This window comes from Salvia splendens, chromosome 4 (assembly GCF_004379255.2).
Source record: "Salvia splendens isolate huo1 chromosome 4, SspV2, whole genome shotgun sequence".
Classification (NCBI taxonomy): domain Eukaryota; kingdom Viridiplantae; phylum Streptophyta; class Magnoliopsida; order Lamiales; family Lamiaceae; genus Salvia; species Salvia splendens.
Window position 1 is genome coordinate 4,773,461 of NC_056035.1, and position 25,207 is coordinate 4,798,667.

General features: G+C 37.9%; 3 protein-coding genes across 6 annotated transcripts; 1 reads left to right on the forward strand and 2 right to left on the reverse strand.

The window, feature by feature from the left end:
- Positions 1-1,194: 1,194 nt before the first annotated feature.
- LOC121801384 (PLASMODESMATA CALLOSE-BINDING PROTEIN 3-like) lies at positions 1,195-3,160 on the reverse strand. Its single transcript, XM_042200865.1, has 4 exons — positions 2,889-3,160; positions 2,424-2,663; positions 2,280-2,319; positions 1,195-1,861 (listed from the first exon to the last, which is right to left on the reverse strand). Exons 1-4 carry the CDS (start codon positions 2,941-2,943, stop codon positions 1,558-1,560), a joined length of 639 nt encoding a protein of 212 aa, XP_042056799.1. The 5' UTR covers positions 2,944-3,160; the 3' UTR covers positions 1,195-1,557.
- Positions 3,161-12,161: 9,001 nt separating this feature from the next.
- On the reverse strand, positions 12,162-21,068 carry LOC121798045 (protein translocase subunit SECA2, chloroplastic-like). Of its 4 annotated transcripts, XM_042196867.1 has the most exons (32): positions 20,897-21,068; positions 20,693-20,827; positions 20,520-20,589; positions 20,299-20,363; positions 19,778-19,898; positions 19,372-19,463; positions 18,790-18,855; positions 18,571-18,635; positions 18,413-18,500; positions 18,140-18,205; positions 17,899-18,014; positions 17,642-17,732; positions 17,198-17,281; positions 17,012-17,104; positions 16,842-16,937; positions 16,679-16,764; positions 16,327-16,405; positions 16,118-16,231; positions 15,858-15,953; positions 15,719-15,782; positions 15,255-15,544; positions 14,964-15,019; positions 14,431-14,548; positions 14,240-14,320; positions 13,936-14,015; positions 13,816-13,870; positions 13,656-13,725; positions 13,379-13,568; positions 13,170-13,293; positions 12,993-13,067; positions 12,738-12,904; positions 12,162-12,573 (listed from the first exon to the last, which is right to left on the reverse strand). In XM_042196867.1, the coding sequence occupies exons 1-31, from the start codon at positions 21,053-21,055 to the stop codon at positions 12,740-12,742; spliced, it is 3,150 nt and encodes a 1,049-aa protein (XP_042052801.1). In that variant the 5' UTR covers positions 21,056-21,068; the 3' UTR covers positions 12,162-12,573; positions 12,738-12,739. The 4 variants fall into 4 exon arrangements, 3 of the variants coding, with proteins under 3 accessions (XP_042052801.1, XP_042052802.1, XP_042052803.1); XM_042196868.1 differs by lacking the exons at positions 20,693-20,827; positions 20,897-21,068 and having other exon boundaries at positions 20,299-20,361; positions 20,520-20,585; XR_006049999.1 differs by lacking the exons at positions 12,162-12,573; positions 12,738-12,904; positions 12,993-13,067 and having other exon boundaries at positions 13,379-13,579.
- A 93-nt stretch (positions 21,069-21,161) lies between these two features.
- Positions 21,162-25,206, forward strand: LOC121798046 (pentatricopeptide repeat-containing protein At1g26460, mitochondrial-like). The gene is made up of 6 exons (XM_042196870.1): positions 21,162-21,905; positions 22,465-22,696; positions 22,781-23,263; positions 24,006-24,212; positions 24,624-24,761; positions 24,852-25,206. Exons 1-6 carry the CDS (start codon positions 21,307-21,309, stop codon positions 25,038-25,040), a joined length of 1,848 nt encoding a protein of 615 aa, XP_042052804.1. The 5' UTR covers positions 21,162-21,306; the 3' UTR covers positions 25,041-25,206.
- The last annotated feature ends 1 nt before the right edge of the window (position 25,207 follows it).

The window sequence follows — 25,207 nt, forward strand, 5'->3', positions numbered from 1 at the left end:
TCCTATGTATATATATAATATTATATAATGCAAAAACCACAATTACAACAACCGTAAAAATGCATATATATTTAATACGAACTAGTCCAATATATATCTAATAAAAAGAACAAACAAATCGTGTCATAGCTATGTTTTTACATCTAAAGCGGCAACAACTGAATTCTACGTGTCCTCATCGATTGAAAACGTTGCAGGATTTGTTCGTTTTCAATTGTTAAAAACAGGTCCTTTTCAATATATATAATTAAACTGTCATTCTTTCACTGTTCTTCCACTGTTCTTCCATCGATTTCGCAAGTCAGTCTAGACAATCTCATATTTTTGATAAAAAAAAAGTGGCTATTAGATTATGTGCATTTGACAAGAATTTCAAAGTTCAAGCCATAGAATTAAAAAAATTAAAAACTTTAAAATAACTATTATTTATAACTTTTTCACAAACTTGCAACTATTCTATGAAAATCTTAAAAAACAATAGATAGAATACAAAATTAACACTTTAATAAATTCTTTTACTTCACAATTTGTGTAGAATTTGAATTTTAAATTCGCTAAAATCTCAAAGACTCAAACCTTCTTTTCACCGTTTTTGTGTGCTACTTTTATAAACCCTTCAATTTCTCTTTTTATTTTTCTAAATTGCAATATACAACTAAAAGTACTTATATTTTACAGAAGACAAATTTTTTATTTAATTATTTAAACAAAATGTGCTCCCACTTATAAAAGTGTTAGCACTTTTACAAGTTTCAAGTCTCTTTATCTAAGCTAAAAACGCGTCAAACCAATTAATAGAGGTTAGTTTGACTTTTTTAGTTTTATTTTTAAATTACTCATCTTCCTCACTCAGTCACTCCCCATTGCGCCATGGTTATACTTTCTCTGCATTTTTTTTTTAATTTTCACTTCTTCCTTATTTAATTTCAGCCCTTACAGCTATTCATTCCAAGATAATTTCTTCTATAATACCATTATTTGGTAAGGGCTTAATATGATTTTTCAAAATTTTTGAAAAATTTAAAAGTAGAAATTTTTTTAAAAAATTGGTAAGGGCTTAAGCCCTACCCTCCGCCCAAGTGTGTCTGCCCCTGCCCACTGGACTCGACCCAGCCCATCAACCACAAGGCAATGTGAAAGCACCTCCAATTTATTGAGACTGAAAAAGAATCAAAATTTGTGGCACACTTTGAATGATTACCAACAACATGATTGACTAAAATAGTTAAAGACTGTCTAGTAGTAGTCATAATAATTATGAACATAGAGGGTATAAAAATCTCAACAAAATTTCAAACATAAAAAGCAACATATTAGAGGCCCTAATCTAGATTTTACACAAGAAAAATATAAAACAGAGGAGAGCACATTCTACCCAAAGAAAACAGCCACACATCTCCACCCACACAGAATCAGATTCCCCAACTCTTCCTTTTTTCAAGAAAACAACACAAAAAAGAAAAAAAGCTCTCAAGTGGAGAATCACTTCTTTGCGGTCCATCCGCCTCGTTTCTCCGGCTCTCGTCCGTCAAATCTTGCACGACTCAAGGATGATTTTCAACACATCATTGGGAAAAAGAGGGTGGATATGAAGATCACTGCAGCAAGCATGAATGTGCTGCTTTGAGATGCTAGAAGCTTGACACTAGCGCTGTCGAATCCATTTCCCACCCCAGTCCCTGTCGGTGCAAGGCCGAAACCGGGAGTCGTGGGTGAGCCAGGGATACCACTTGGGGTGGTAGTCCCGCCCGGGAAAGTGCTGCCTCCTGCAGTGGGAGTGGTGTTGCCTCCTGGAGGTAGGAAAGTGGTCGGAGTTCCTCCAGCGGGAGGGGTGGTCGATGGAGTAGCACCACCGGCATTGCTGCACGATGTTTGAACACGAAACACATAAACAATAGCAAAAAAGTGAAATGAAAACCTAACTTTACTAAAATAAGGTTTTGTACACATGTGAGTTGGGTGTTTTTGTGCCTAACTAAGGCAAAGAGTTTAGATCCATATTCGGATCTAAAAAGTCCATTTCTAAACTGCAAGAATGTCAACATTATCAACCTAAATCCGACAAACTAGCCTACATCCCACTAATTAGTTTCACAACTACAACACTAGTAGACATCATCTTTATCACAATAGAACTAACTTTATCAATCAAGAAAATCACTAATGCTAGAAAAACCAGTTAAGCAACAAACGACACATCATATATGAGAGCAAATTGAACTAGAGCTTCAAATTCAAGATTAAAAAGCCAAAATTGATGCTAGGAAAAGGGGAATTACCTAGCACTAGAAGGATAAACACATGATGAAGAAGATGCACCTGCAAATCATCGAAAACCGACAAGGTAAGAAACAGAGGCCACAATAGAAGCATAGATTATGAACAAAAGGACCAAGTTGTAAGAAAATGTTAGAAGTAATTACTGGGAGGATTGGGAGTGACAGTGGCAGTCCCTTGAAAATCACAGCTCATTGGGGCATTGCCCTTCTTCTGATAATAGCTATTCACAGCATAACTGCAGTGATCCTTAACAGTATTAGGGTTAAAGCAAGCCCCATTTTGTTGAATTGCTGAACAATCAGCCCCATTTCCACAAGCATAATCTATACTTTTCTGAAGAACACTGTCACTCAAACCACTGTTGCAGACACAGTAATTTGCATCTGTAGAAAGAAATCAAGGACATTACAGAACAGTTAAGAAAAGAAAAAACAATTTTCAGACATTCTTGACTAGAACTCAACTATGATTGCAAGAAATAGAGTTTGGTAAGGGGGAAAAGGATAAAGATCAAAACTTTATACAATCCCTTTTTTTCTTTTTCCTTCGTTTCTCAGTGTTAGAGATGCATAGTAGTAGAAAAATAGCAAGAAAAAAGAGAACTTCACCTGAATAGCCAGCTAAGGCTAAGAAGAAAACCAAACCCACCGCCAAAACAGCCATGATTAGCTGGAGAAATTATGAGAAAAGGATGGCTTAACCCTCAGTTCTACTCAAGCTTGTTGGTGAAACTAAATCTAGATAGAGAGAGAGAGAGGGAGAAGGGGAGAGAGAGAGAAGGTGCAAATGAATGGATTTGTTGAGCTGGGGAATGGAGATTTCTAGACAAGGCTGGGGAGTTGGACGGTGGCGATGTATATATTCTAAAATACGTATACAATGTTTCCACTTTATATAGATATCATACAGTGGTGGTAAATAAAAAAGTGATTCTTGGGGGATTGAAACTCAACGCTTTCGTATTTAATTGCACATGTGAGATTGTGTTTCTCGGTAAGGCTTCAAAGTCATTGAGTCATTAGACCATGTGAGCTGGCCGACTTCACCCAATCTTATTAGGACATCTATCAATATATAAGGCTATCCACGATAGGGGCGCCGGCCGCCCCGGAGTTGCCGCAGCTGCGGCGATCCATAGTGGAGGAAACGTCCGCCCCGGCGTGGACGGATGGGAGGGGGCGGAAGGGCCATCGCGGACTACTCGGTGAGGATGCGGAGGGGTGGGGAGCGGTGCGGCAATAGGCGCGGCGGTCTGTTGTGCGGCCATTCCGGCGCGGCTTAGCCAGTTTTTTATTATTATTAATTTTGAAATTTTAATAATTTTTATTATAAATACCCCTCCATCTTCCTATTCATTCCACACACATCTTCACACCCATTTCACTCTCTATCCACTTTTCACTCTCTAATTTTTCTATCTCTAAAAATGAGAATATGGCAACTATCCCCGTTTTCTAATTATTTACAGTCCGATAATTTTAATTATAATTGAATTAAAATATACAAAAAATAAAGTAAAGTGAAATGTGGTAAAAAAAAAAGTATCCACTGTTGCCGTGGAAACTTTTTTTATGGCTATATATAAATCAGAAGTGACTGAGGACAAAAAAAATGGCTTCTAAGGGAAGTGTCCTCCCTGTGGTGGATAAATTCAGATTTTTTGATGCCACCGTGGCACCGCGGACGACGCACCGCGGACGACGAACGATGCGTCGTCCGCGCCTGACGCTTAGTCCACAGACGAAGCGCGGACGATAGGGCATCGTCCGCGTCATCGTCCGCCATTGTGGGCAACGCGGACGATGGCTCGAACGATACAACGCGTTTTAGTTTTTAAAAAAAAAATCGAAAATTTTGTTATATATATATATACCACAGTTTCACTTTTCATTTGTAACTTTTTGATTAACTCTCAAATTACGCTATAAAATGGATTCCGGTTGATACTCAAGTCCTAGTAGCCCGATGTTTGGAGATGGCGCACGGTGGCCGGATACACAACCTGGCGAATATCGGTCGTTCGACGCCAACACGCAGTACGATCCATAGGCGTCAAGGCTGCGAAGAACAAGGAGAAGGCGAGGGCGATATCCTCCTCGGCAAATCAGCGAGAAAAACGGCGAGCGCACGCCAATTTTCGGGCGCTGGCCGATGTGCTCGCCGATCGGCTGGCCGCCATTGCAGGCTCCCGATCGGCCAACCGATTTTTTAATTTTTAATGTAATATTTTTTAATTAATGTACTTTTTTTAAATTTAAATGCTATTATTGAATTTTCCCGTATTTGTGTCGTAAATTTAATTCTGTATTTTGTGTGATTGGTAATTATTTATTTTTTATAATTTTGTTTATTGTGGCTAGCATATTGCTTGTCCTGATGATGTGGCAGGAGGAGTTTTTAAGTGCTGATGATGTGGCAGGAGGAGTTGTGGCTAGCCTATATGGTTTGTCCAAAACCATTGGAGATGCTCTTATAGGTTGATTTTGATTTTCTAAAAATGTTATGTAACTCTGATATAAAATAAAATCTGAAACTGCAATAGCTCTATTTGTTTTCAGAAAAAGTTTATTTGATTGAAATATGTTTAAAAGAAAATAGAAAATACCAATAGTTGTAAGGCCACCCGCAATGCGTTACGCGGGTGGCTCGAATCCCGTCCCTCCGTGACGAGACGGGCGCGTTGCAGCGTCCCATCTCGTCCCCAGGCCGTCGAGACGCCCGCGCGCGACGTGGCGTCCTCCGGCACGATGCGTGACGCCCACTCGCAGGTCCGCGAGTGAGTTTCGTCACGCTGACGCAATTAATCATTTTTTAAAAAAAATTAAAATTCGAAAACGGTAATATTGCCGTTTTTCGACCGTTTTCCCAATTTTTTTTACTCTATAAATACTCATACACACATCTATTCTTCTCAAATCATCTCTCTTTTTCACTCCAATTTTCATCTCAAATCAACTCTTTTATTCTTCCCCCAAAGATAATCGACCTAATGGATTCATATGAGCAAATGCGTTGAATAATAGAAGAATCACTTGAAGAAGATCGACGCCGGGAGGCGGAGGAAGCCGCGCCGCCCCAAAGACGCTCCGGACTTACATCCATCGTAACCGGGAGGAAGCTGCCGCAAGGTTAGTACGCGACTACTTCTGCGATAACCCGGTTTGGGGAGATACCTACTTCCGTCGCCATTTCCGCATGCGGAAACCGCTATTTCTCCACATCGCAAATACATTGGCAGCCCGGGAAGAGTTCTTCCAAGAAAGGTTCGACGCCATCGGCCGTCCCAGCCACACGACGCTGCAGAAATGTACTGCAGCAATCCGTCAGTTTGCGACTGGACAAAAGGCGGATGTGTTCGACGAATACCTCCACATTGGAGAAAGCGCCGGGAGAATGTGCTTGATCCAATTCTGCAAAGGCATCCGGGCAGCCTTCACCGACGAATTTCTCCGGAAGCCAAGCGCGACAGATTGCCAGTTTCTGCTCCATCTTCACGAAGAAGTGCACGGATTTCCCGGGATGCTCGGCAGCGTCGATTGCATGCACTGGCAATGGAAGAATTGCCCTGTGGGGTGGAGGGGGTCGTACATGAGCGGCCACAAAGGCACCCACCCTACCGTTATACTCGAGGCCGTTGCCGACTACCGGCTATGGATCTATCATGCGTACTTCGGGGTTCCCGGATCGAACAACGATGTAAACGTGCTCCACCAATCCGACCTCTTCGCCGAAGTTCTAGATGGTAAAGCGCCGGCCATCAACTTCATCGCTAACAACCGGCGGTATAAAATGGTGTACTATCTTGCCGACGGCATCTACCCGAAGTGGCCAACCTTCGTGAAGACATTCAATAGGCCGGTGAATGAAAACATGCTCTTTTTGCGCAGAAGTAGGAGGCTGCTCGAAAGGATGTGGAGAGGGCGTTCGGGGTTCTCCAAGCGCGCTTCAACATTATCAAAGCCCCGGCTCGTACGTGGTTTATGGAGAGTATGGTCGACATCATGTATGCGTGCATAATCTAGCACAACATGATTGTCCAAGACGAAGGTCCTGAGGCGGGAAACTGGTTCGACCCTGAACCCCCTGGAAGCTCTACCGCAAGTAGTCCGCCTCGTAGTGGAGTGCATCCGTCTTTACAAGAACGGTTGTCTATTCGAGCAAGGACACGTGACTCTACCGCTCACGCCCAACTCCAATATGATCTAATTGAGCACATTTGAGCAAAATTTAGCAACCGATAGACGCACATCATCGCCGTTCTTCTGCTTCTCTGAGCTTTAAAGATTTTGAATTTAGTGAGAGTGAGCAGAAGAAATTAAATTATGTATTTTTCATTTTTTAGGATTTTTAATTATGTTTTTTTATTTTTATAAGAATTTTATGTTGTAAATTTATTTTATTTAATGAAATGTGTTTTTATTAATTGAATTTGTTGGAAATAAAAATAAAAAATGAAAATGAATGAATAGTAACTTAAGAGATGGTTAAGAGATGGATAAAAGATAGAGGGTTGCAGGTTCTGTCCCTTAGTTAAGACATGGAGTAAAAACTAAAAAGTACAGTGGAGCCCAAGAATAGTAATCTAAAAGACGGTTAAAGGATGGATATGAGACAGCGTTGCAGATGGCCTAAGCATTTGTAGAGAAGATTTATTTAATAGTAGTACCTGTTTTATGTTCTTCCTTCCTCCTCTACTCCTTGCTTCACCAAAGTAGGTTACCGAGACACCGTGCGTTAACTAAATATGTGCGTCTAGGGAATGATTAGAACTCCTTCGTCGTTCTATATTCTATGGCTTCTTTTCGTTTTTCCAGATTTCTTCTTCCCTCTTCTGATTTTTTATCTTTCTTCTCATCCAGAGGAGGCGCCTATTCTTTTAGAGCACCCGCAACGCGGGCCGCCCGCGTTCCGCGTTTCGTGCCGGCGGAACGAAACCGGCGCGCGACGCGTTGCGGAGGTGAGTTCCGTCTCTGTGTCGTTCCCAAGCCGTGCCGGGTGCCGACGGCACGACCCGCGGCACGGTCCGTGCCACCACGCGCTTCGGCGACGTGGCTTGCCCTGCGTCGTGCGTGACGCCCACTCGCCGGCCCGCGAGTGGGCGTCGTCACGCTAACGCAATAAATTCATTTTTTTTAAAATGAATTTTTTAAAAAATATTTTTTATTTATAAAAATTATTTTTTATATTTAAAAACAATTTTTACAAATAAATGAATACTAGAAATTCGTATTAGCCCATATATATTTGATGGGCTTGCGAATTTATGATACTCATTTTTGGTTGTCTCTCTTTTATAGAGACATCCTTGAATGTTTCATGTTCCACTTTCGATGTGAGACAAACTCATTCTTGGTTGTCTCTATTTTATAGAGACATCCTTGAATATTTTATGTTCCACTTTCGATGTGGTACAAACTCATTGATTATCTCTATTTTATAGAGACATCATTGAATGTTTTATGTTCCACTTTCGATGTGGGACAAACTCATTCTTGGTTATCTCTATTTTATAGAGACATCCTTGAATGTTTTATGTTCCACTTTTGATGTGGGACAAACTCATTCTTGGTTATCTCTATTTTATAGAGACATCCTTGAATGTTTTATGTTCCACTTTCGATGTGGGACAAACTCATTCTTGGTTATCTCTATTTTATAGAGACATCCTTGAATGTTTTATGTTCCACTTTCGATGTGGGACAAACTCATTCTTGGTTGTCTCTATTTTATAGAGACATCCTTGAATGTTTTATGTTCCACTTTCGATGTGGGACAAACTCATTCTTGGTTGTCTCTATAAAATTGTATTTTAAATTATGTCATTTTTTATTTTTTTAGGATTTTAATTATGTCTTTTTCTATTTTTTTGAATTTTAAGTTGTAATGTTATTTTAATTTTAATGAAGTGTGTTTGTTTTAATTGAATTGGGTTGGAAATAAAAATAAAAAATGAAATTGAATGAATAGTAATTTAAGGAACGGTTAAGGAACGGATAAGAAACGGAGGGTTGCAGGTTTCGTTCCTTAGTTAAGGAATGGAGTAAAAAAGTACAGTGGGGCCCGCAAATAGTAGTTTAAGGAACGGTTTAGGAATGGTGGGGGAACAGCGTTGTGGATGGCCTTAGGTTTTGTTAGGTTTTATTTTATAGGTGTATATGCATATAGTCCATTTCTATATATCTACACATTTGCTATATGTATATACAGAAATAGTTTTTGTTAAAATGACAACACCTCTTAAAGTGACACTGTGACACCACGTATCCAGCAATATTATAAAAGCTACACAACAATAGTAAACGCTAGACAACAATCTATAGATTGTTGTGTAGCGTATTGGATATTGCAGGCCGAGAAAATTGTTGTATAGTGTTATTGGATATTGATGGCCGAGAAAATTTAACCTTGACATTTTTTATAATTGCCACATGACAGTTGATTATTCGTCCACGTGTACAAATGATTGGCTAGGAATGGTGGTATGATGTTACTTTAAGAGTTGTTGTCATTTTAACGCACCTCAATAAAAATATTTTTTTATAGTATGCTATTAGTGTATTGGGTTTCCTTTTTTTCCAGCGTTTTTCTCTATTGTGATTTCTTATTGTAAACTTTGTATCTAATAAAATTAATTATTTATTCTCTATTTTATTATCGTAAGTTTTTTTCCTATTTATATTTCTTATTTTGGTTTTATTTTAAATCAATGTTCCGTCTGTTTGAGACTACTCTATGAAATAGAAAAATTGAAATTGAATTTAGTTATATTCATCCTTTTTATTTTTGTTTAGTTGTTTCTTAAATATTTTTGTTCTTTAATGTATTTATTGTTGAAATATTTAATCATTTCTAATATTATTTATTTATTTATTTTTCCTGATTAATCATTTATCGAAAAAAAATTTAGGTTATACTCCGTACTAAGAATATTTTTTTAAGGTCTACTCTATTATTATTATGTTTTTTTTGGGATCCTGCGTTTTTTTTCATCCATGAGCAGCCCCATTTTTTTAATCCTATAAATACCTACTGTTTGTTACTCCTTTACCAAGCAACAGATCAACTCAAAACAGCGATACTTCATTTCGTCTTTACCTCAGTTGTCGCTGCTTAACAGATCGAGCTTTTCTCCTCTGATATAATCTTTTTGTCATTTACAAAAACATAAACTGTTTTTTATCTAAATTTTGTTACAAAATATGTGATTTTGATTTTCAGGAAGGATCTTATTGGATATTTGGTAGAATTTTTACAGTATAGAATTATTATTTTTTATTTCTATTAAATTAAGTATAGAATTTATATTTAATAAATGAAAATCTTTTGACCCGTGCATAACTCGGGTGGCGATATTAGTTTATTTAACTTTGCAGTGTGTCGTGTGTGTGAGAGATCATATCTATCTTGCTTTATATCCATTTATTCATTTTTTTACTTGAGATGCATTTATATATAAGCATGATATTAAGAACTTATGCATTTATGTTTTTAAGTGTGTGGGGGAGTTTACAATCATAGAAACAAGCTATGTATTTTTTTTATATAGAAACAAGCTACTCCATGTAGTATTATAAGGTATTGTACCATAATACATTTTGTGGCATGTGACATGCACTTCATGGTTGTACCTTAGCAACTAATAACCTACTATTAAATTCTAGTACAATTAATCCCGCAAAAATTGTTTAATTATGAAAACGACGGTGTGAAGTTGTATGATTGAATTTGAATTAAAAAATAAGTACTTAAACAAAAGGTAGAGGTAAAAACATCAATGATTAGTGGTTTGATAATATACCAACAATATAAAAAATTTAAATGCCAACCTTTTTGATGTGGTGTCGCTGTAGTATAGCACCGCGCATTGCCCCTTTTGGTACCAGCATCTAATTCCAGAATAAAACACCAAATTCCTATCACTTTTTAAATTATTTTATTTCAATATTTTTCATCCATGGATATACTTAGTCGGTAGTACTTTTCTTGGGAAAAAATAGCTATGTAATGGATATCAAAACATAATTAAAATTGGAGGAAAAAGGAATCAAATAAGAATTATGTGTAGCAACACTTCGAAAGATTAATGAATTTTTAATAAACTGGCTTTTATTTGAGGATTAATACTACGTCAATTCTCGATTGTCAACACGACGATCTTTATCGAAAATACATCATATCCAAATTTGAAAATCAACCTAATGATCAACTATAATTATACTCCTATAAAATATATATTTCGAGAAAATATGTAATTTTCGATTTATAAAGTGACGTTAATCCCAAATTAACTGAAACATGTCATGTTTTAACCACAAAATGACAAATTATGTGCTTCGTCACTCAAAATGTTGACTAATATGTTAAATTCTCTAAATTCTATCCCACATCGACTTGGTGAAGATCTCATCTAATCTATATAAGTGTGGATAACCCTCCCCCTTAAGAGGCATTTTAAGGGTGAGTGGCCCATTTCTAATATGGTATCAGAGCGGGCCCAAGTCGATGATGGTTTTCTCTTTATCTCTCATCTACCTCACGAGTGGAAGACCGATGTCCTTTCCGGCCTACATCGATGATGGTTTCTCTTGCATTGTCTACCCACGTGATGGAAGACCGATGTCCTTTCCGGTCCACACGTGAGGGGGCGTGTTAAATCCTCTAAATTCTGTCCCACATCGACTTGGTGAAGATCCTCACGAGTGGAAGACCGATGTCCTTTCCGGTCCACATCGATGATGGTTTCTCTTGCATTGTCTACCCACGTGATGGAAGACCGATGTCCTTTCCGGTCCACACGTGAGGGGGCGTGTTAAATCCTCTAAATTCTGTCCCACATCGACTTGGTGAAGATCACATCTAATCTATATAAGTGTGCATAACCTTCCCCCTTATGACCCCTTTTAAGGGGTGAGTGACCCATTTCTAATATTGTATCAGTATATTATTATCAGGCGATAAAAAAGGTAAATTTAAAAAATAGAAAAAGTGCTAATGATATTACTCCTTTCTTCTTTATGCAAGAAGATAGATTACGGCATTTATTTGTCGTATAGCGTTGTAAAAGCTGCGCAAAGAGAATTAGGTGGCAGAAATCAAAGAGAGAAATAAATATTTAATGGTCCAATAGATGATCATAGTGTATTTAATCAACTATTTAATGGTCCAATAGATGATCATAGTGTATTTAATCAATTACTTATAATTGTAATGAGATAAACTTGGCCACATGCATATAGTATTTATCATTTTACTGTTTTATTGCATATCTTAAATCCTCAACAAAAAGACAATGATCTCTTCAATCTTAATTTTGTCGGAGTCAAAGCTCATAATTATAGAACTAATAATTAACAAGGAGTACTTGTTTTGCATGACTGTTTGCTTGCTATAGCCTATATGAGGCTTAAACCTCATTATTCTTGAATAATTAACAAGGATGCATGCAGAATTTAGCATAATATTTTTTCGTAATCGATTCAAATCAAAATTAGCTCAGCCTAGTAATTTAGTAAAAATTTAATTTTAATGACAATTATAAATCATGAGGAAAATATGAAGAGATTTGAATATTATACATAATATAATAATTTCTAAAATCTTTTACGAAAGGCATGACTTTATTTTGCTAAAAGTGCGGACTTATAGATATTCCAACTTTATTTTATCAAATAATTACAACTACTACGCGGTTTTCCATATTCTCAATTAACAACAAATTAAATCCATATCATTTAGTAAGGCTGTACCATAATCGCTCACCGCCAATGAGAATTTATTTCATGCATTTTATTTAAATGGAATGTGGGTGCAATTTATTCAAATTAAGATTATTTGGAATCAATTTATGATTTTTCACATAATAAAATTAATGCGAAAGAATATTAGTAAATGCTAGTACATAGAGTATTTTTTATAAACAGAGTGCATAATATACTACTTTGTGACTTGTAGAAAGATTCAGTTCAATCAATATCAATATCAATATCAATATCAATATCAATATCAATATCAATATCAATATCAATAATACTAGTATAAACTAGTACCATTGGATGCTGGCATTGTTGGATACATGGTTGTTCACGTTGATCACAACGCAGTCGCCCTCCCTTGCAGCAACGGGAGGTCTGGGATACTTCTCGTGATCAACGCAGTCGCCCTCCCTGGCAACAACCAGAGGCCCAGGATGCTTCCCGTTCACGATCAGAATGGTCTTAGTCTCTCACAATCCGGTCATATTACAAACAAGTTGCCCGGCCTATGCAGACGGCCGTGAATTATCTTTCGTGATTCCTAAAATAGCAATTTGGCTAATCAATCCAACTAACTAACCAAGTAGGCTAAGAAAATATGTCTTGCTTTTAAATAAAAGAAAAACTTAAATCTGCAGATTGAACTTGGAATAAATGTTAGTAGTATAATTATTGGACAAGAAATATATAGTTATAAAAAACTACCTTTAGCGGAGAACTAATTCTTCAGACTCCATAGGAGATGACCAATACCGTAAGAGAGATTCCACAGTCACCCTCCTCGTGGCACTAAGCATCGAAATAAAAAATCGACAGCCATCGATTTTGTACTCCTCAAGTGGATTCCTGTGCCCGAAATATCTCAAGTTCACCTAGACACATTGCAAGACCGTTAAAAACCAAAATAAGTAGTTACTACTACTGAATTCATCATAATCGAGACAAGAGTGGCAAGCGTACCGCTGAATTCAGTTTATTCATGTTCACGAGATGATCCTTCCAGAAGGAATCGAGAGTTTTCACAAGAACTGCCCTCTAAACAAACCAATAGAGAACAAGAACAAACCAAAGTGTTTAAAAAACGATTTTCATGAGCATCATTCGCACCACTTGGAATCTGAAACAGAATTTATGTACCTCAATTTCCTTTACGTAAGCGCTGTTATAGCCCGAGTCTTGAATAATGTCTAGATATGAAGCAATCAGAAAGTCCCCAAGGTACTTGCAAAGAAGGTTGATGGATGATCTGAATTTCCCATCTCTAGCAGAAGCCGTAAAGAGAGCGAGTAAAATATACAGAAGATAATCTCAACTACAATGGGAAATATATAACACAGAAAACGCACGTTACTGAATCATCAGAGCATATTGTTAGCCACCGTTTAAACGATGAGCTCTTCATGCGAATGCCTCTAAAGGAATTCGGAGGTCTAGGCAAGTTTGGGAGGTGAAACTCATCAATGTCCACAGAACTCAACCCATGAACTGCTGTGAGTGAATACAGCAAATTTTCCTCAGTAATTCCTGCAAATGAGTCTGCAGATACCCTAAAGATTTAGTAGTGTAAAATAAATGATAGAACAGAACGAAATCAAAGTAGCAGTGATTGTAGAAGCAACACACCATTTAACACAGCGCTAGAAATTCCAACAAATTCCTTTAAAATTTTGCCCAACTTCCAGCTTCTTGGATGCTGTGACATACAAAGTATTGTTTAAGAAAGAAATAAAATTAACTGTCGTATGATACAACGCAAAGAGAATGTTCTAGAAGGAAGTTTTACCTTTGTAGGATCCACATTCTTTAAAATAATTTCAGATACCACTGCTTGCATGTACCTACATACACAATTTATCACCATGCTGAGGAATTAAAAAAGGTAGTACTCAAGGTTAGCACTTACTGGAAAATATGCTGTGAGCAACTGTCGGAATCGCCTGATAATATTAGTTGGCGGAGATCATACACATGCTTTCTTTGCACCTGAAGCCAACAAGAATCAGCCAAATACATATTCTGACTATTAGTGGGAGAAATCATTTTATTTGGAGATGATTAAAATAAATAAAAACCAAAAAACTAAGCGATAAGGAGATTACTATCTATAACTGGTAGTCAGATAGTCTCCTCCTTCCTGATAAAACGTCATTCAGGTAAAGGTATAGAAGAAAATGAAAATTAGAATAAGCTAGTAAGTGTTATGATACCTCTAAAACTTCATCAAACTCAATTAGGTTCTTCCTTATACTAAAGAAGTACTTTTCGGCACTAACTTGCAGATTTGTAAGCTGAAAAACAGAGAATGAAGGATCAGATATGTGAATTGACACATATATGTACCAATGCTAATTGATGGAAGGGGGTTGGAGCACAAAAATAAAGAAGCACTAGACCAAACCTGTTTCATGATTGAGTGACCAACTATCGGGACATCATCATCATCTGTGAGTCTAGATATAAGCTTTACTGCCCACTCAGTGTCGAAATTGAACTTCTGAAACATATCATCCTGTAAGCTGTGAGGTAGAATCCCCAGAATAAATCATGAGAACAATGTAACACGACCAGAATATTTCAGTACTTAGATCAAGGAAGTTAACTTAGATATATATTCAAGTGTTTGCCAGAAAATACACAGCCACCATCCCTATCTTTAGTTGGGAATTTAAATTTCTCTTTCCATTATATGATTTGTAGCAATGTGAACTTGGGAGGATATATAGAATCTGAGACATCATTTCAACTCATACAGAGAGATATTAAATAAATTCTAGAAATATATTACTGGAAAAGAGAGAGTGCATAGACAAATGCAATTTCAATCCAAGGATCACATGATATAGTCAGTCTCCATGTCACAGGTTTCAAATGCAGTATATGTATCGAACAACTTCGAAGTTACAAACAAACAACAAATATACTTGATCATACCTCACTACAAACCGTGTTGATCCAGGATCCCCCTGCCTCCCTGCTCTGCCTCGGAGCTAGACAAGCAGATTATATTACACATCCATTGCAACGCCAAAAAAAACAATAAACTGTGATTATATGTAAAAGGGAAACAAATACAACAATACTATTTCCCCCTTTTCTGTAAAACCTCAGAATATTTCTCCTCTACCACACTTGACCAGTCACAAACAGGCAAAAGATCACTTTAATTTCCAATAATACTGTGAAGAATTGCTGCCTAAAACTCAAACACATCAACTAAGTTACCTGGTTATCAATCCGCCTAGACTCGTGCAGAGAAGTTCCTATCACATGAAGACCTCCAAGATTTTTCACCTCTAACCCTTCAGAAGAACAGTGAGATTCACAGTCCTTTAGAACTGATAGATAAGCAAGTGCTACACATGGGCCAAGAGGGTACATCTCTGTCTCCTCATCTACAAGCTTCAGCAACTCCACTGATCCCACTGACTGGCTTATCTCGATGGACTCAGAAATTATTTTTCTTGCCTCATCGTAACTCAACTTCTTACCCTCACTTTTGCAAACATATTTAGCTGAATATTAAACAAAAAAGAAAGTTAAGTATTAGTGAAATAAGAGAAAAGGCAGATACTCAAAATTGAAACTCGGTCTAATCCTCCACATGCACATTTTCTTTTTTCTCTTGCAACTATACCCAGTTTCTTATTAAATAAAATTAAGAAAAAAAAGATGTAGAAGATACTAACACATAAGAACAGCCTTAGCTAGCAAGCCCAAAGATGATGGTCCAACCTTCACCTTAGATAAGATCTGCACTGAAAAAAACACTTAGGCCTAATATTAAAGTCATTATGTCCTTTTTGTCTAGCTAAAATCAGTTATCACCTGTCCAGAAGTTAGCCCCGAGTCAATTTCAACATCAGGAACATTGTCTGAGAGAGTCGAAAGTAAATTGTCCTCCAAAATTTCTCTTGCGAGCATCTGACAATAAGACAATGCAATTGTGAACTCTTCATTGAAACCATCATGCTTTCTGCAGTCACAAAACATTTGGTGAAAGGGAACATGAAGCAAAGGTCTCAAGTTTCACCCCAAAAATGATTGCATACTACACCGTGAATCAGAACATCAAAAGCAGGATCTACCTTAGGATTTCCCCCTAGGATAATATCAGTGCCCCTGCCAGCCATATTTGTTGATAGAGTGATTGCATATTTTCGACCAGCCTGGGCAACAATCTCAGCTTCTCTAGCAGCATACTGTATAAGATAAGTTGTAAAAGCCCACTGATTTAAGATATGCAAATAGGAGACCAAAATTTGAAATTTCCCAAATTATCAAGGTATATATGCACCTTTGGTCGAGCATTAAGGATGTTATGGGGGATTTTTATCTCCCTCAGTAAAGCAGAAAGGTGCTCAGAATTTTCAACACTGCATTATAAATCAAAAGCCATGGTCAAATATGGTGAGCTAAAGTAAATAAAAATGGACAAGCATTGTATGGAATATGCGCACTCCATTGCGGATCTCTGATATCTATGATGAAAACATTAAATAATAACTTGTGCATCTCAAAGATTTTTCCACAAATGGCACGAGATGTGTTCAGGAGTATCATCAGGCTTGGCCATATCTCAGCTTAAAATCTACTCCTGGCTCAATTTTGATGATTTGGTTATACAGCAGAAAAAGAGATAGATGTACCTGGTTGTCCCAACCAACACCGGCCGGCCTAGCCCAAACATGTACTCAATTTCAGCACGAACATAATTCCATTTCCCTCGAGCAGTCTAACACTCAAATATGACGAAGTGAATTGATGGCCTCTACTACAGTCAAAGAATTTTAACGGAGATCAGAAACTTACTGCAAAGGCCATGATGGGTAGATCTTCTCGAATACTCAACATATTCGTAGGAACCTCAATAACTGGCATTTGGAAAATTTTCAAGAATTCCTTCTCCTGCAACAAATAGAATTTTACAAAGACTAGATACTCCAATGCATCATAAAGTAATATGTGTAAGGAGCACTAGCCTCAGTTTTTGCAGTCCCAGTCATCCCTGAGAGCTTGGGGTATAACTTGAACAATGATTGGTAAGTGATTTGGGCCACAACAACAGAATCAGCCTAACAAATTTCAGGAAGTTCCATTACACAATTTCGGAAAGGTAAACCAAAATCTCAACAAAATGGCCTAGAAAGCTAGAGCAGCTACAACACCTGGATTTTCAGTCCTTCTTTGGCCTCCACTGCCTGATGAATGCCGTCAGACCACCGCCTTTTCTCTTCCACTCTACCAGTCAACTGCAGTGCAAGAAAAATACCACATTTGCATATCAAAGAACCAAATTAGGTTATTCAACAAGAAAATGCCTCAGGAAGTGTTTACATCTTCAGTAAATGCAAAGCAGAAACAGCAACATTACGTAACACAACAATTGACAAATTACAAAACACTATGCCCCAATCTCCGACCAGTTAGTTGAACCAACATATGCCTATGATCATGAAAACTGAATTCCAGTTCATACTCCTTGAACCAACTCTTTCTATCAGATAATTTCATACAGGTAAACTGATGCAATATTCGAACTAGGACAGATCCCTTCTCTCAATGACCCAATCATATACGAATATGAAGAAGCAGGAGCAACTAGGGAATACCTCATTGATTATAAGAGCCTTTCCATTTCGAATTATGTATTGAACATCTCGCCGGTAGAATTCTTTGGCTCTTAATGCATTCAAAACAAACCTGCCATATTAAATGAAATATTCATGAATATAGATAGCAGAAAAGTTACAATGAAGAAGAACAATGCCTATGGTATTATCTAGTCAAGGCATAAAAATAACTTTTCAGGACCCCATTGAGGCACGATAGCGATGAATACAAAGAGATAATTAGTTTGATCATTCACCTGGCCCATGGATCATTCTCATCCCATAAGTCATTCGTATCCAGAGCTGTCTCAGCCAGTAATATTCCTTCCTCAGTAAGTTCCACTGAGTTATCCTTAAGTTCAACGCTGTAATGCTGTTGATTAAGCACATAATATAAAATTAAGTACTCTGTATCAGGCCGTGAGTGTTCTATTTTGAACAAAACGGGAAAATTATCTTGGAGGTGGATGAATTGTAAAGGTAAAAACTGAGACTCACCAGACCACGTATAAGCAAATCAGCTATTCTAGCCGCAACTGGAAATCGTACAGCATCTTGACTAGCCTTGCAAAAACAAAACAAATACAAATTAGAAAACTGGGCATTACAAAAGCAATTTTACAGAGATATGATTATACACTGGAATCGAATAAGATCTATTACCGCCTGAAAGAAAAAATTATTTCGTCTTATGTTTCATTTGGGAAGAATTACTGTTTGGAATAAACAGATTTGATACTTGTGCCAATTGGCAGAAACATGCAAAATTACCTGTCCGCTTATCAACAAAGGATTACGTCCTTCATCAATAAGGACAGAATCAACTTCATCTACTACACCAAAATGAAAGGGCTTTGGCCTGTTCATCAATATAATAGTTGGTCAAAGGAAAACAATTAGGACATGTGAATGGAAGGCTGAAGGGTTACCATCTCATTACAAGTTGTTCACTGCTTCCAGCAAGATTATCTCGCAAGTAGTCAAAACCAAGTTCCTGTGGCCATAAAGAAGGAAGTTGGGCATTGATTAGGGCAGTAAGGAGGTGAACTTCAAGTAAACTGCCAGTGAAAACCAATCAATACCGTGGACAAAATACTCCTATATAGAAATGATGTAAGTAGAAGTATTTCTTGGGGTGATTGACTTACCGTATTATTGGTGTATGTAATGTCGCATCTATAATTAGACCTTCGCTCCTGATTTTTCATGTCTCTCTGCATAAAAAATAACATTATACGATATAGACATGCTTGCAACATCAGCATTTGTAAATCAGACCTCCGTGTATCCCAGAACAAACTTCAAGTCCTTACTTTTGGTGCATGTATATTCAAGATATTAAAATGTGTTCTTCCTTGTTTATGATCTCTAGGATACAGGAAAGTATGACAAATCTTAACAATAGTAAATCCCACAGCTGACTGTGGGTAGACTGCAGTAGTCCTTCACTTTTGACATATTTGAGACCCAACTTTTTTCTTTAGAATATGTGTGCTTCTTACAAGATATTGAACAATTGGGAATGTATATAAAGTTGCCTGTTGATGTCTTATTTTGGCTTAATCCACTTGATTCTCTTACTTACATAGTTTAATTGAGGAATTGAGTAAAATTCAACAGATCCCAAGATCATGTTAAAACCAAGTGTACTTCTTAGAGATACGCTGTGATATGATATGTTTTCAGCAAGAAAGCCTGACGTCCAAGGAGTTGAGCTAGTAGAAAATTACTTGAATAAGTCCAACTGAGAGGCCTAGGAATCGATGCACACGGCCCATCCATTCAGCATCACGCTGGGCGAGGTAATCATTTACAGTAACCACTGCCACGAAATTACCATGTTGAGAAAGGGACCCATAAAACACTAAACTCTAACAAGGAGCATGAAAATTCCCAAACAGTTTATGTATTCATGACAGAGTTCAACAATGTAATAAAAATGTGCGGACATATTGCAAAAAACGAAAATTTATAACTAACAACACTTTCATCATTCAAAACCAATGATACAACATTCATATTTAACTACTGACACATTGATAATCCAAAACCAACAATGGCACAGTCTACTTTGGCCTGCTTCTACAATTATCACACAGCATTTTCATATCCATAAGAAAACAAGAAGCAGCATACCATGGACGCCCTCCCCACTCAGAGCATTAAGATAAGCTGCTAAAGTGGACACTAAGGTCTTCCCTTCCCCAGTTTTCATTTCTGCAATCGAACCATCATGAAGCACAGCTCCACCAATTATCTGTAATAAGATAACATAAAAGTTCCAGAAAAGTCTGACTTATGTTTGTTCTAATATCAATCTCACACAACATCCAACAAACCTTAATATTCTAGATTCTACTATAAACTAGTACCAAAAGTGTAAGAAACTCAACTATTGCATTCATGGCTAGAGAATGAACAAAGGGAAGTGTTTGTCCAACATTGACAGCACAACACCTTACATGTCACAACAGTCACAGCTATATAACAAAAAAGGAATATATCGCTCAAATACTAATACTACTAATCATCCTTTCATTTCACTTTTTCTTGATTGCAGCAAAGATGGTGTAACCAAATTCTTGTTCTCTATGATCCAGAAACCAATAATGTCTCCAAAATTAACGATATTGCTTGCAGCTTTACGTAAAGCAAACCTGAACATCAAAATGACGCATTCCAAGCTTCCTTTTTGCTGCTTCACGAACTAAAGCAAAAGCCTCTACAAGAAAATGCATGATGAGATGAAAATAAATTGAACTTCTTAAAACAGAACCACCTAATAAGTCAATGGCTTATCACATTAAGCAACCAACAAGAGAGAGAGAGAGAGAGAGAGAGAGAGAGAGAGAGAGAGAGAGAGAGAGAGAGATTATACCAGCTTGAATATCAGCTAGAGTCGCACCCTGCTTCAACCGCTGGCGAAATTCCTCTGTCTTCGCTCTCAGCTAGAATAACAAAGACAAGAAAACTCATCCAAATTTATAGAAATGAAATAAGGCGCGCATTAGTGTGGGACAAACGGAGTAGAGAGAGAGAGAGTGAGAGAACCTGCTCATCTGAAAGTTTCTGAATGTGAGGTTCGAGCGCATTCACGGAATTCACATGTCTGTAATAATCTCTAACAACCCAATGATTCAAGCTTCTTAATTCGTTCCATGTTTTCTGAATACCACCGATTCTTTCCTGTAAAGAAACAAGCTTTATTCAGAAAAAGGCAGCCCCGTAATCAGTTGGGTTCTGTTAAATTCGCACCTTCAAAGATGAAGTTATGCAAGAGCGCCTCAAGTGGCGGGTGGTGAGGAGAGAGGGAGGATAGAGGGGGAATAAGCTAGTTTTGGTGCATAGACGAGTTGTACTTGAACAGCGCCGGAATTGTGGCGATGGGAGGAGCAAGGCGGTGGCGGTGGTCATCGGAGTCTACGTTGGTTGGATTTTCAGAGCGCTAAGATTTGATTATATAAACTTCCATTTTCTTAAACCGATTATTTTTATAATTCTAAATGACCAATATGCCCCCGCTCGTCAAAAACCCCCCCAAAAAGCCCTAGCTAGGGCTAGCAAGAATGGCGGAGATTCATCAATCATAGCCAACCTTGAAATTTGAAAAATTACCCACTGAGCTGAATCACTTCTCTCGTCGATCAAATCTCTACGCTCCAACAATGCCGCCAATTCGATATCTAGCGAGATCAATGCCGTCGATGCGGCGGCTCAATCTCAGGTTCGTCTCCACCTCCACTCACCTCCGCCAAGAGGCGCAGCTGGCCGGCGTTGAGCCGCCCCAGGCTCCTCTTCCGCCGAACCCTGCCTCCGGAAGCCCCTTATACAGCGAAAACTGGCGGAACGCTACCTCCTCCACCTCTCCCGGCGCCGACGCGGCGGCGATGCTCCCCAGCCTCGGGTTCCTCAGCTTAGGCGCCCCGGGGCTAGTGCAATCCCTAGCGACGCTGGACGCGAACGGCTTGATGGATCAGTTCGCGAAATGGACGACGGAGCAGCGATGGGGGGACCTGAAGCAGCTGTTTGAGCTTTGGATTAAGTCGTTGGACAACAGCGGGAAGCCGAACAAGCCTGGCGTGGATCTTTACAATCACTATTTGAGGGCGAATTTGATGATGGGGGCGTCTACGGGGCAGCTGATCGATCTTGTCGAGAAAATGAATGATTATGAGATAGAGCCTAACACGGCCTCGTTCAATCTCGTGCTCAAGGCTATGCAGCAAGCCGATGAATCGTTAGCATCGGAGAAATTGATTGAAAGGTTTCGACTTTAAGCACTTTTATTATTGAAGTTGTTGACTTTTTTTTATCTTGATTATCAAGAGAAAAGAATACTATCTTTTGTTAACACTCTCAGTCTGAATTAAATGGACCTTTGCCTATGCCACATTTAGGTAGAGCCTGTTCACATTTTTTAAAACTTTTTACTGATAATAAACTCGATTATGGATGCGCTCATAGGTATATCTTGGCTCTCTGAGTTGATGTTATGTTATGTTCCCGAAGAATGTTCTCAGTGAAAAATAGGACGGAAATATGAACGAAAATGCTAGATGAAGGGGTCATGAATCATGATATGTTTCTATTTATTCATATCCTATGCTTTCCTTGTCTGTTACTGTTTCTTTAATTGCCACAGTTTTTTGTGCTTAGTTTCCTGAGAGTGTTTATTAACTAATCCACATTCTAATTTCATGAAGTTAGTTAATATGAATGTCTTGGGTAGTTACTTCGTGAGATAATTTTTCTTGTCAAATATGACAATTAGTTCCTTGTAGAATTATTGTCTGACAGGCGAATCTTTACCGTATTTATGTCAGGATGCTCCAGAGAGGGCCTGAATGCAAGGATTCTTTGCCCGATGATGAGTCGTATGACTTGGTTATTACCACGCTTCTTTCTACAAACCAAATAAATCGTGCTCTGAAGTACATAGATTTGGCATTGACATCTGGATACATGTTGTCAATAAATGCATTTTCTCGTTGTGTTCATAGTTTTATTAATAACGGGAGGCTAGATACCTTGGTATCGCTTATAGAGAGATGCAAGGTACATTTATTTCACTGGCTATTCATAAGTCCATTTGATTTGACAACCTAAGTTCATTGCTGACTGTGATTTTATGGATATCAGAAAATGGATCAGAATAAATCCTTATGCCCTCCTTGGAGGACATGCAATTCAATTGCAGATGTTTCAGTTCAATTAGATAACAGTGATTTGACGTATTATGCTCTTGAGTTCATGGCCAAATGGATTGCTCGGGGTGAAATTGCCAGGCCGCCTGTTCTTCTTTCTGTCAATGAAGGTCTAGTCCTTTCTGCCCTTGGAACTGCTGGTAGAACATGCAATTCTAGACTTGTGGATGGTTCATGGGCTGTTCTGAAACGCTCATTGCGCCAAAAGAAGGTTCCTAGTCCTGAATCTTACATTGGAAAATTATATGCTCATGCTAATTTGGGGAATTTACAAAAGGCGTTCAGCACACTGCATGAGTTCGAGATTGCTTATAAAAATTCTGACAGAGAAGATGTAGAAGAACTTTTCTCGCCATTCCATTCCTTAAATCCTCTGGTCATTGCATGCTCAAAGAAAGGTTTCAGAACTTTGGATATGGTAAGTTCCTCCGCATAGGTGCCTATAGTGCCTGTATTGCTACAAGACTCATTATCCTCAACTCTGTGGTAAACTGTTCCTTTAGTGGACTACCATATGGTTGATCTTGAATGTCATCACGAAGCATTTGGATAGGTTAGAGTTACTGGCAGTCCTTTTTTGACAATTTACTTGATACTATTTTTTCAATGAACACTGAAATGAATAGATTTAAATCTAAATTCTGAAAATTGCTAATATTATCATATTCAATTTGCTTGGTTTGCTGAAATTCAGCTGATCAGAAATCTTTGAGCTTTGATTGTAAAAGTGGTCTCAATAGTTATTCCTGCTTGGAGGTGCTCATGCCAATTGTTGACAGTTCTATGAGCTGGCAATATTCTTGTCTCCATTCACTAGGAGTAATTTGCCTTTGGAGTAAAACATGCAAAGTATCTGCCTATATGGTAACTAATGAGCATTCAAATTATGTTTTGTAGAAATTTGTAGGCTGTTACCCTTTGTGAAATTATATTATCAGCATCAACACATCAACATCCTGGTCTACGTAATTAATGCATGCTGCTTTTTTGGCCTCGCTTAGTACTTGTGAACCATCGTCGTGTGTCTCTTTGTGACTGACAAGGCTTGTTTGCCTAGTGCATTGGATGCAAATACTAGAAATGAGACTCAAAGAGTAAATCAAGTATTGCTTTACCAATGTGTTGTGAATGACTAAATTTTCTCGGATGTGTTTGCTCAGGTTTATCATCAGCTTGAGAATTTAGGCCAATCCGATCCTCCATACAAGTCTATTGCTGCTCTAAACTGTATCATTCTTGGCAGTGCAAACATCTGGGATATTGATCGTGCTTACCAGACCTTTGCTGCTATTGATGCCACTTTTGGGTTGACACCTGACATCCATTCATACAATGCACTCTTATGTGCCTTTGGGAAGCTTGGCAAGGTAACTCACACACATATACCTGTGTCACTCTTATTTATTTTCAACTTTGCATTACACCAACATGGCACTCTTCCTCACCCGGCATTTCACTTAATAACCCATAATATACATGTCTATATTCACTGCTTGCTACCATTAGCTTCTGATCTATATGTACTTTCTAAATCTACCATGTTGCTACCTGTACCTGTTTTAGAAAAATGTATGATCATTCCACATTGTCTATACAACTATGTTTTAGTAAGGATACTAGTACAAGGCATGAAATTTGTGCTATAATGGTTTCAGCATTTTAGTTACAGAGTACACCCATATTTCTGCCTGAGAGAGGAGGAATACCTGATTTAAATGCACACATTATATTGTTAGTATTATTCATTTGAATAATAAAACGACTTTTTTTTGTCTCAGAGAGATGAAGCTGTTAGAGTATTTGAGCATTTCACTGTATTAGGCGTGAAACCAAATCTGACTACATATTCTCTACTTGTTGACGCCCATCTTGTTGTACGGGATCTAAAAGCTGCTTTGGCTTCTGTTGATGACATGGTAATCTTCTATGTCGATGCATTTCAAATTGGATTTCTCCCTTCCATTAATAAATCTGACTCTCATCTGGAATTAAAACCCTTTAAGCAGATAAATGGAGGATTTGAACCATCAAAGGAAATGCTGAAAAAGATACGGAGGCGCTGTGTTAGAGAGATGAATTACGAGTCTGATGACAAGGTGGAATCTCTTGCCCAACAGTTCAAAATTCGAATGGGTACAGAGATCCGTCGTAACATGCTGTTTGAATTAGAGTACAACATGGATTCATATATGTAAGTTTCTAGAATCGTTAGCACAAATGTGCATCGAAGCGACAGAAGATGCTCTGTAGTGTATGCTTTTCGTTTATTGGTCAGATTAATTTATGGCAGAGTTGAGAAACACGAGGTCCTTTAAATAATAATCGAATGGCAGTTATACCTATCCTGCATTACAATGATCAG

What these genes read in the sequence shown, in the direction of transcription:
- LOC121801384 (XM_042200865.1), bottom strand. Translation starts at nt 2,943, where the DNA reads ATGGCTGTTTTGGCGGTGGGTTTGGTTTTCTTCTTAGCCTTAGCTGGC. An exon ending in AGCCTTAGCTGGCTATTCAG is followed by an intron (nt 2,664 to 2,888) that starts GTGAAGTTCTCT and finishes TTCTTTCTACAG; the next exon opens with ATGCAAATTACTGTGTCTGC. An exon ending in GTTTATCCTTCTAGTGCTAG is followed by an intron (nt 1,862 to 2,279) that starts GTAATTCCCCTT and finishes AACATCGTGCAG; the next exon opens with CAATGCCGGTGGTGCTACTC.
- LOC121798045 (XM_042196867.1), bottom strand. Translation starts at nt 21,055, where the DNA reads ATGACCACCGCCACCGCCTTGCTCCTCCCATCGCCACAATTCCGGCGC. An exon ending in GTGTTGGTTGGGACAACCAG is followed by an intron (nt 16,406 to 16,678) that starts GTACATCTATCT and finishes TTTATAATGCAG; the next exon opens with TGTTGAAAATTCTGAGCACC. An exon ending in TCAACACGGTTTGTAGTGAG is followed by an intron (nt 14,549 to 14,963) that starts GTATGATCAAGT and finishes TCTACCTCACAG; the next exon opens with CTTACAGGATGATATGTTTC.
- LOC121798046 (XM_042196870.1), top strand. Translation starts at nt 21,307, where the DNA reads ATGCCGCCAATTCGATATCTAGCGAGATCAATGCCGTCGATGCGGCGG. An exon ending in GTTTCAGAACTTTGGATATG is followed by an intron (nt 23,264 to 24,005) that starts GTAAGTTCCTCC and finishes GTGTTTGCTCAG; the next exon opens with GTTTATCATCAGCTTGAGAA. An exon ending in CCTTTGGGAAGCTTGGCAAG is followed by an intron (nt 24,213 to 24,623) that starts GTAACTCACACA and finishes TTTTTGTCTCAG; the next exon opens with AGAGATGAAGCTGTTAGAGT.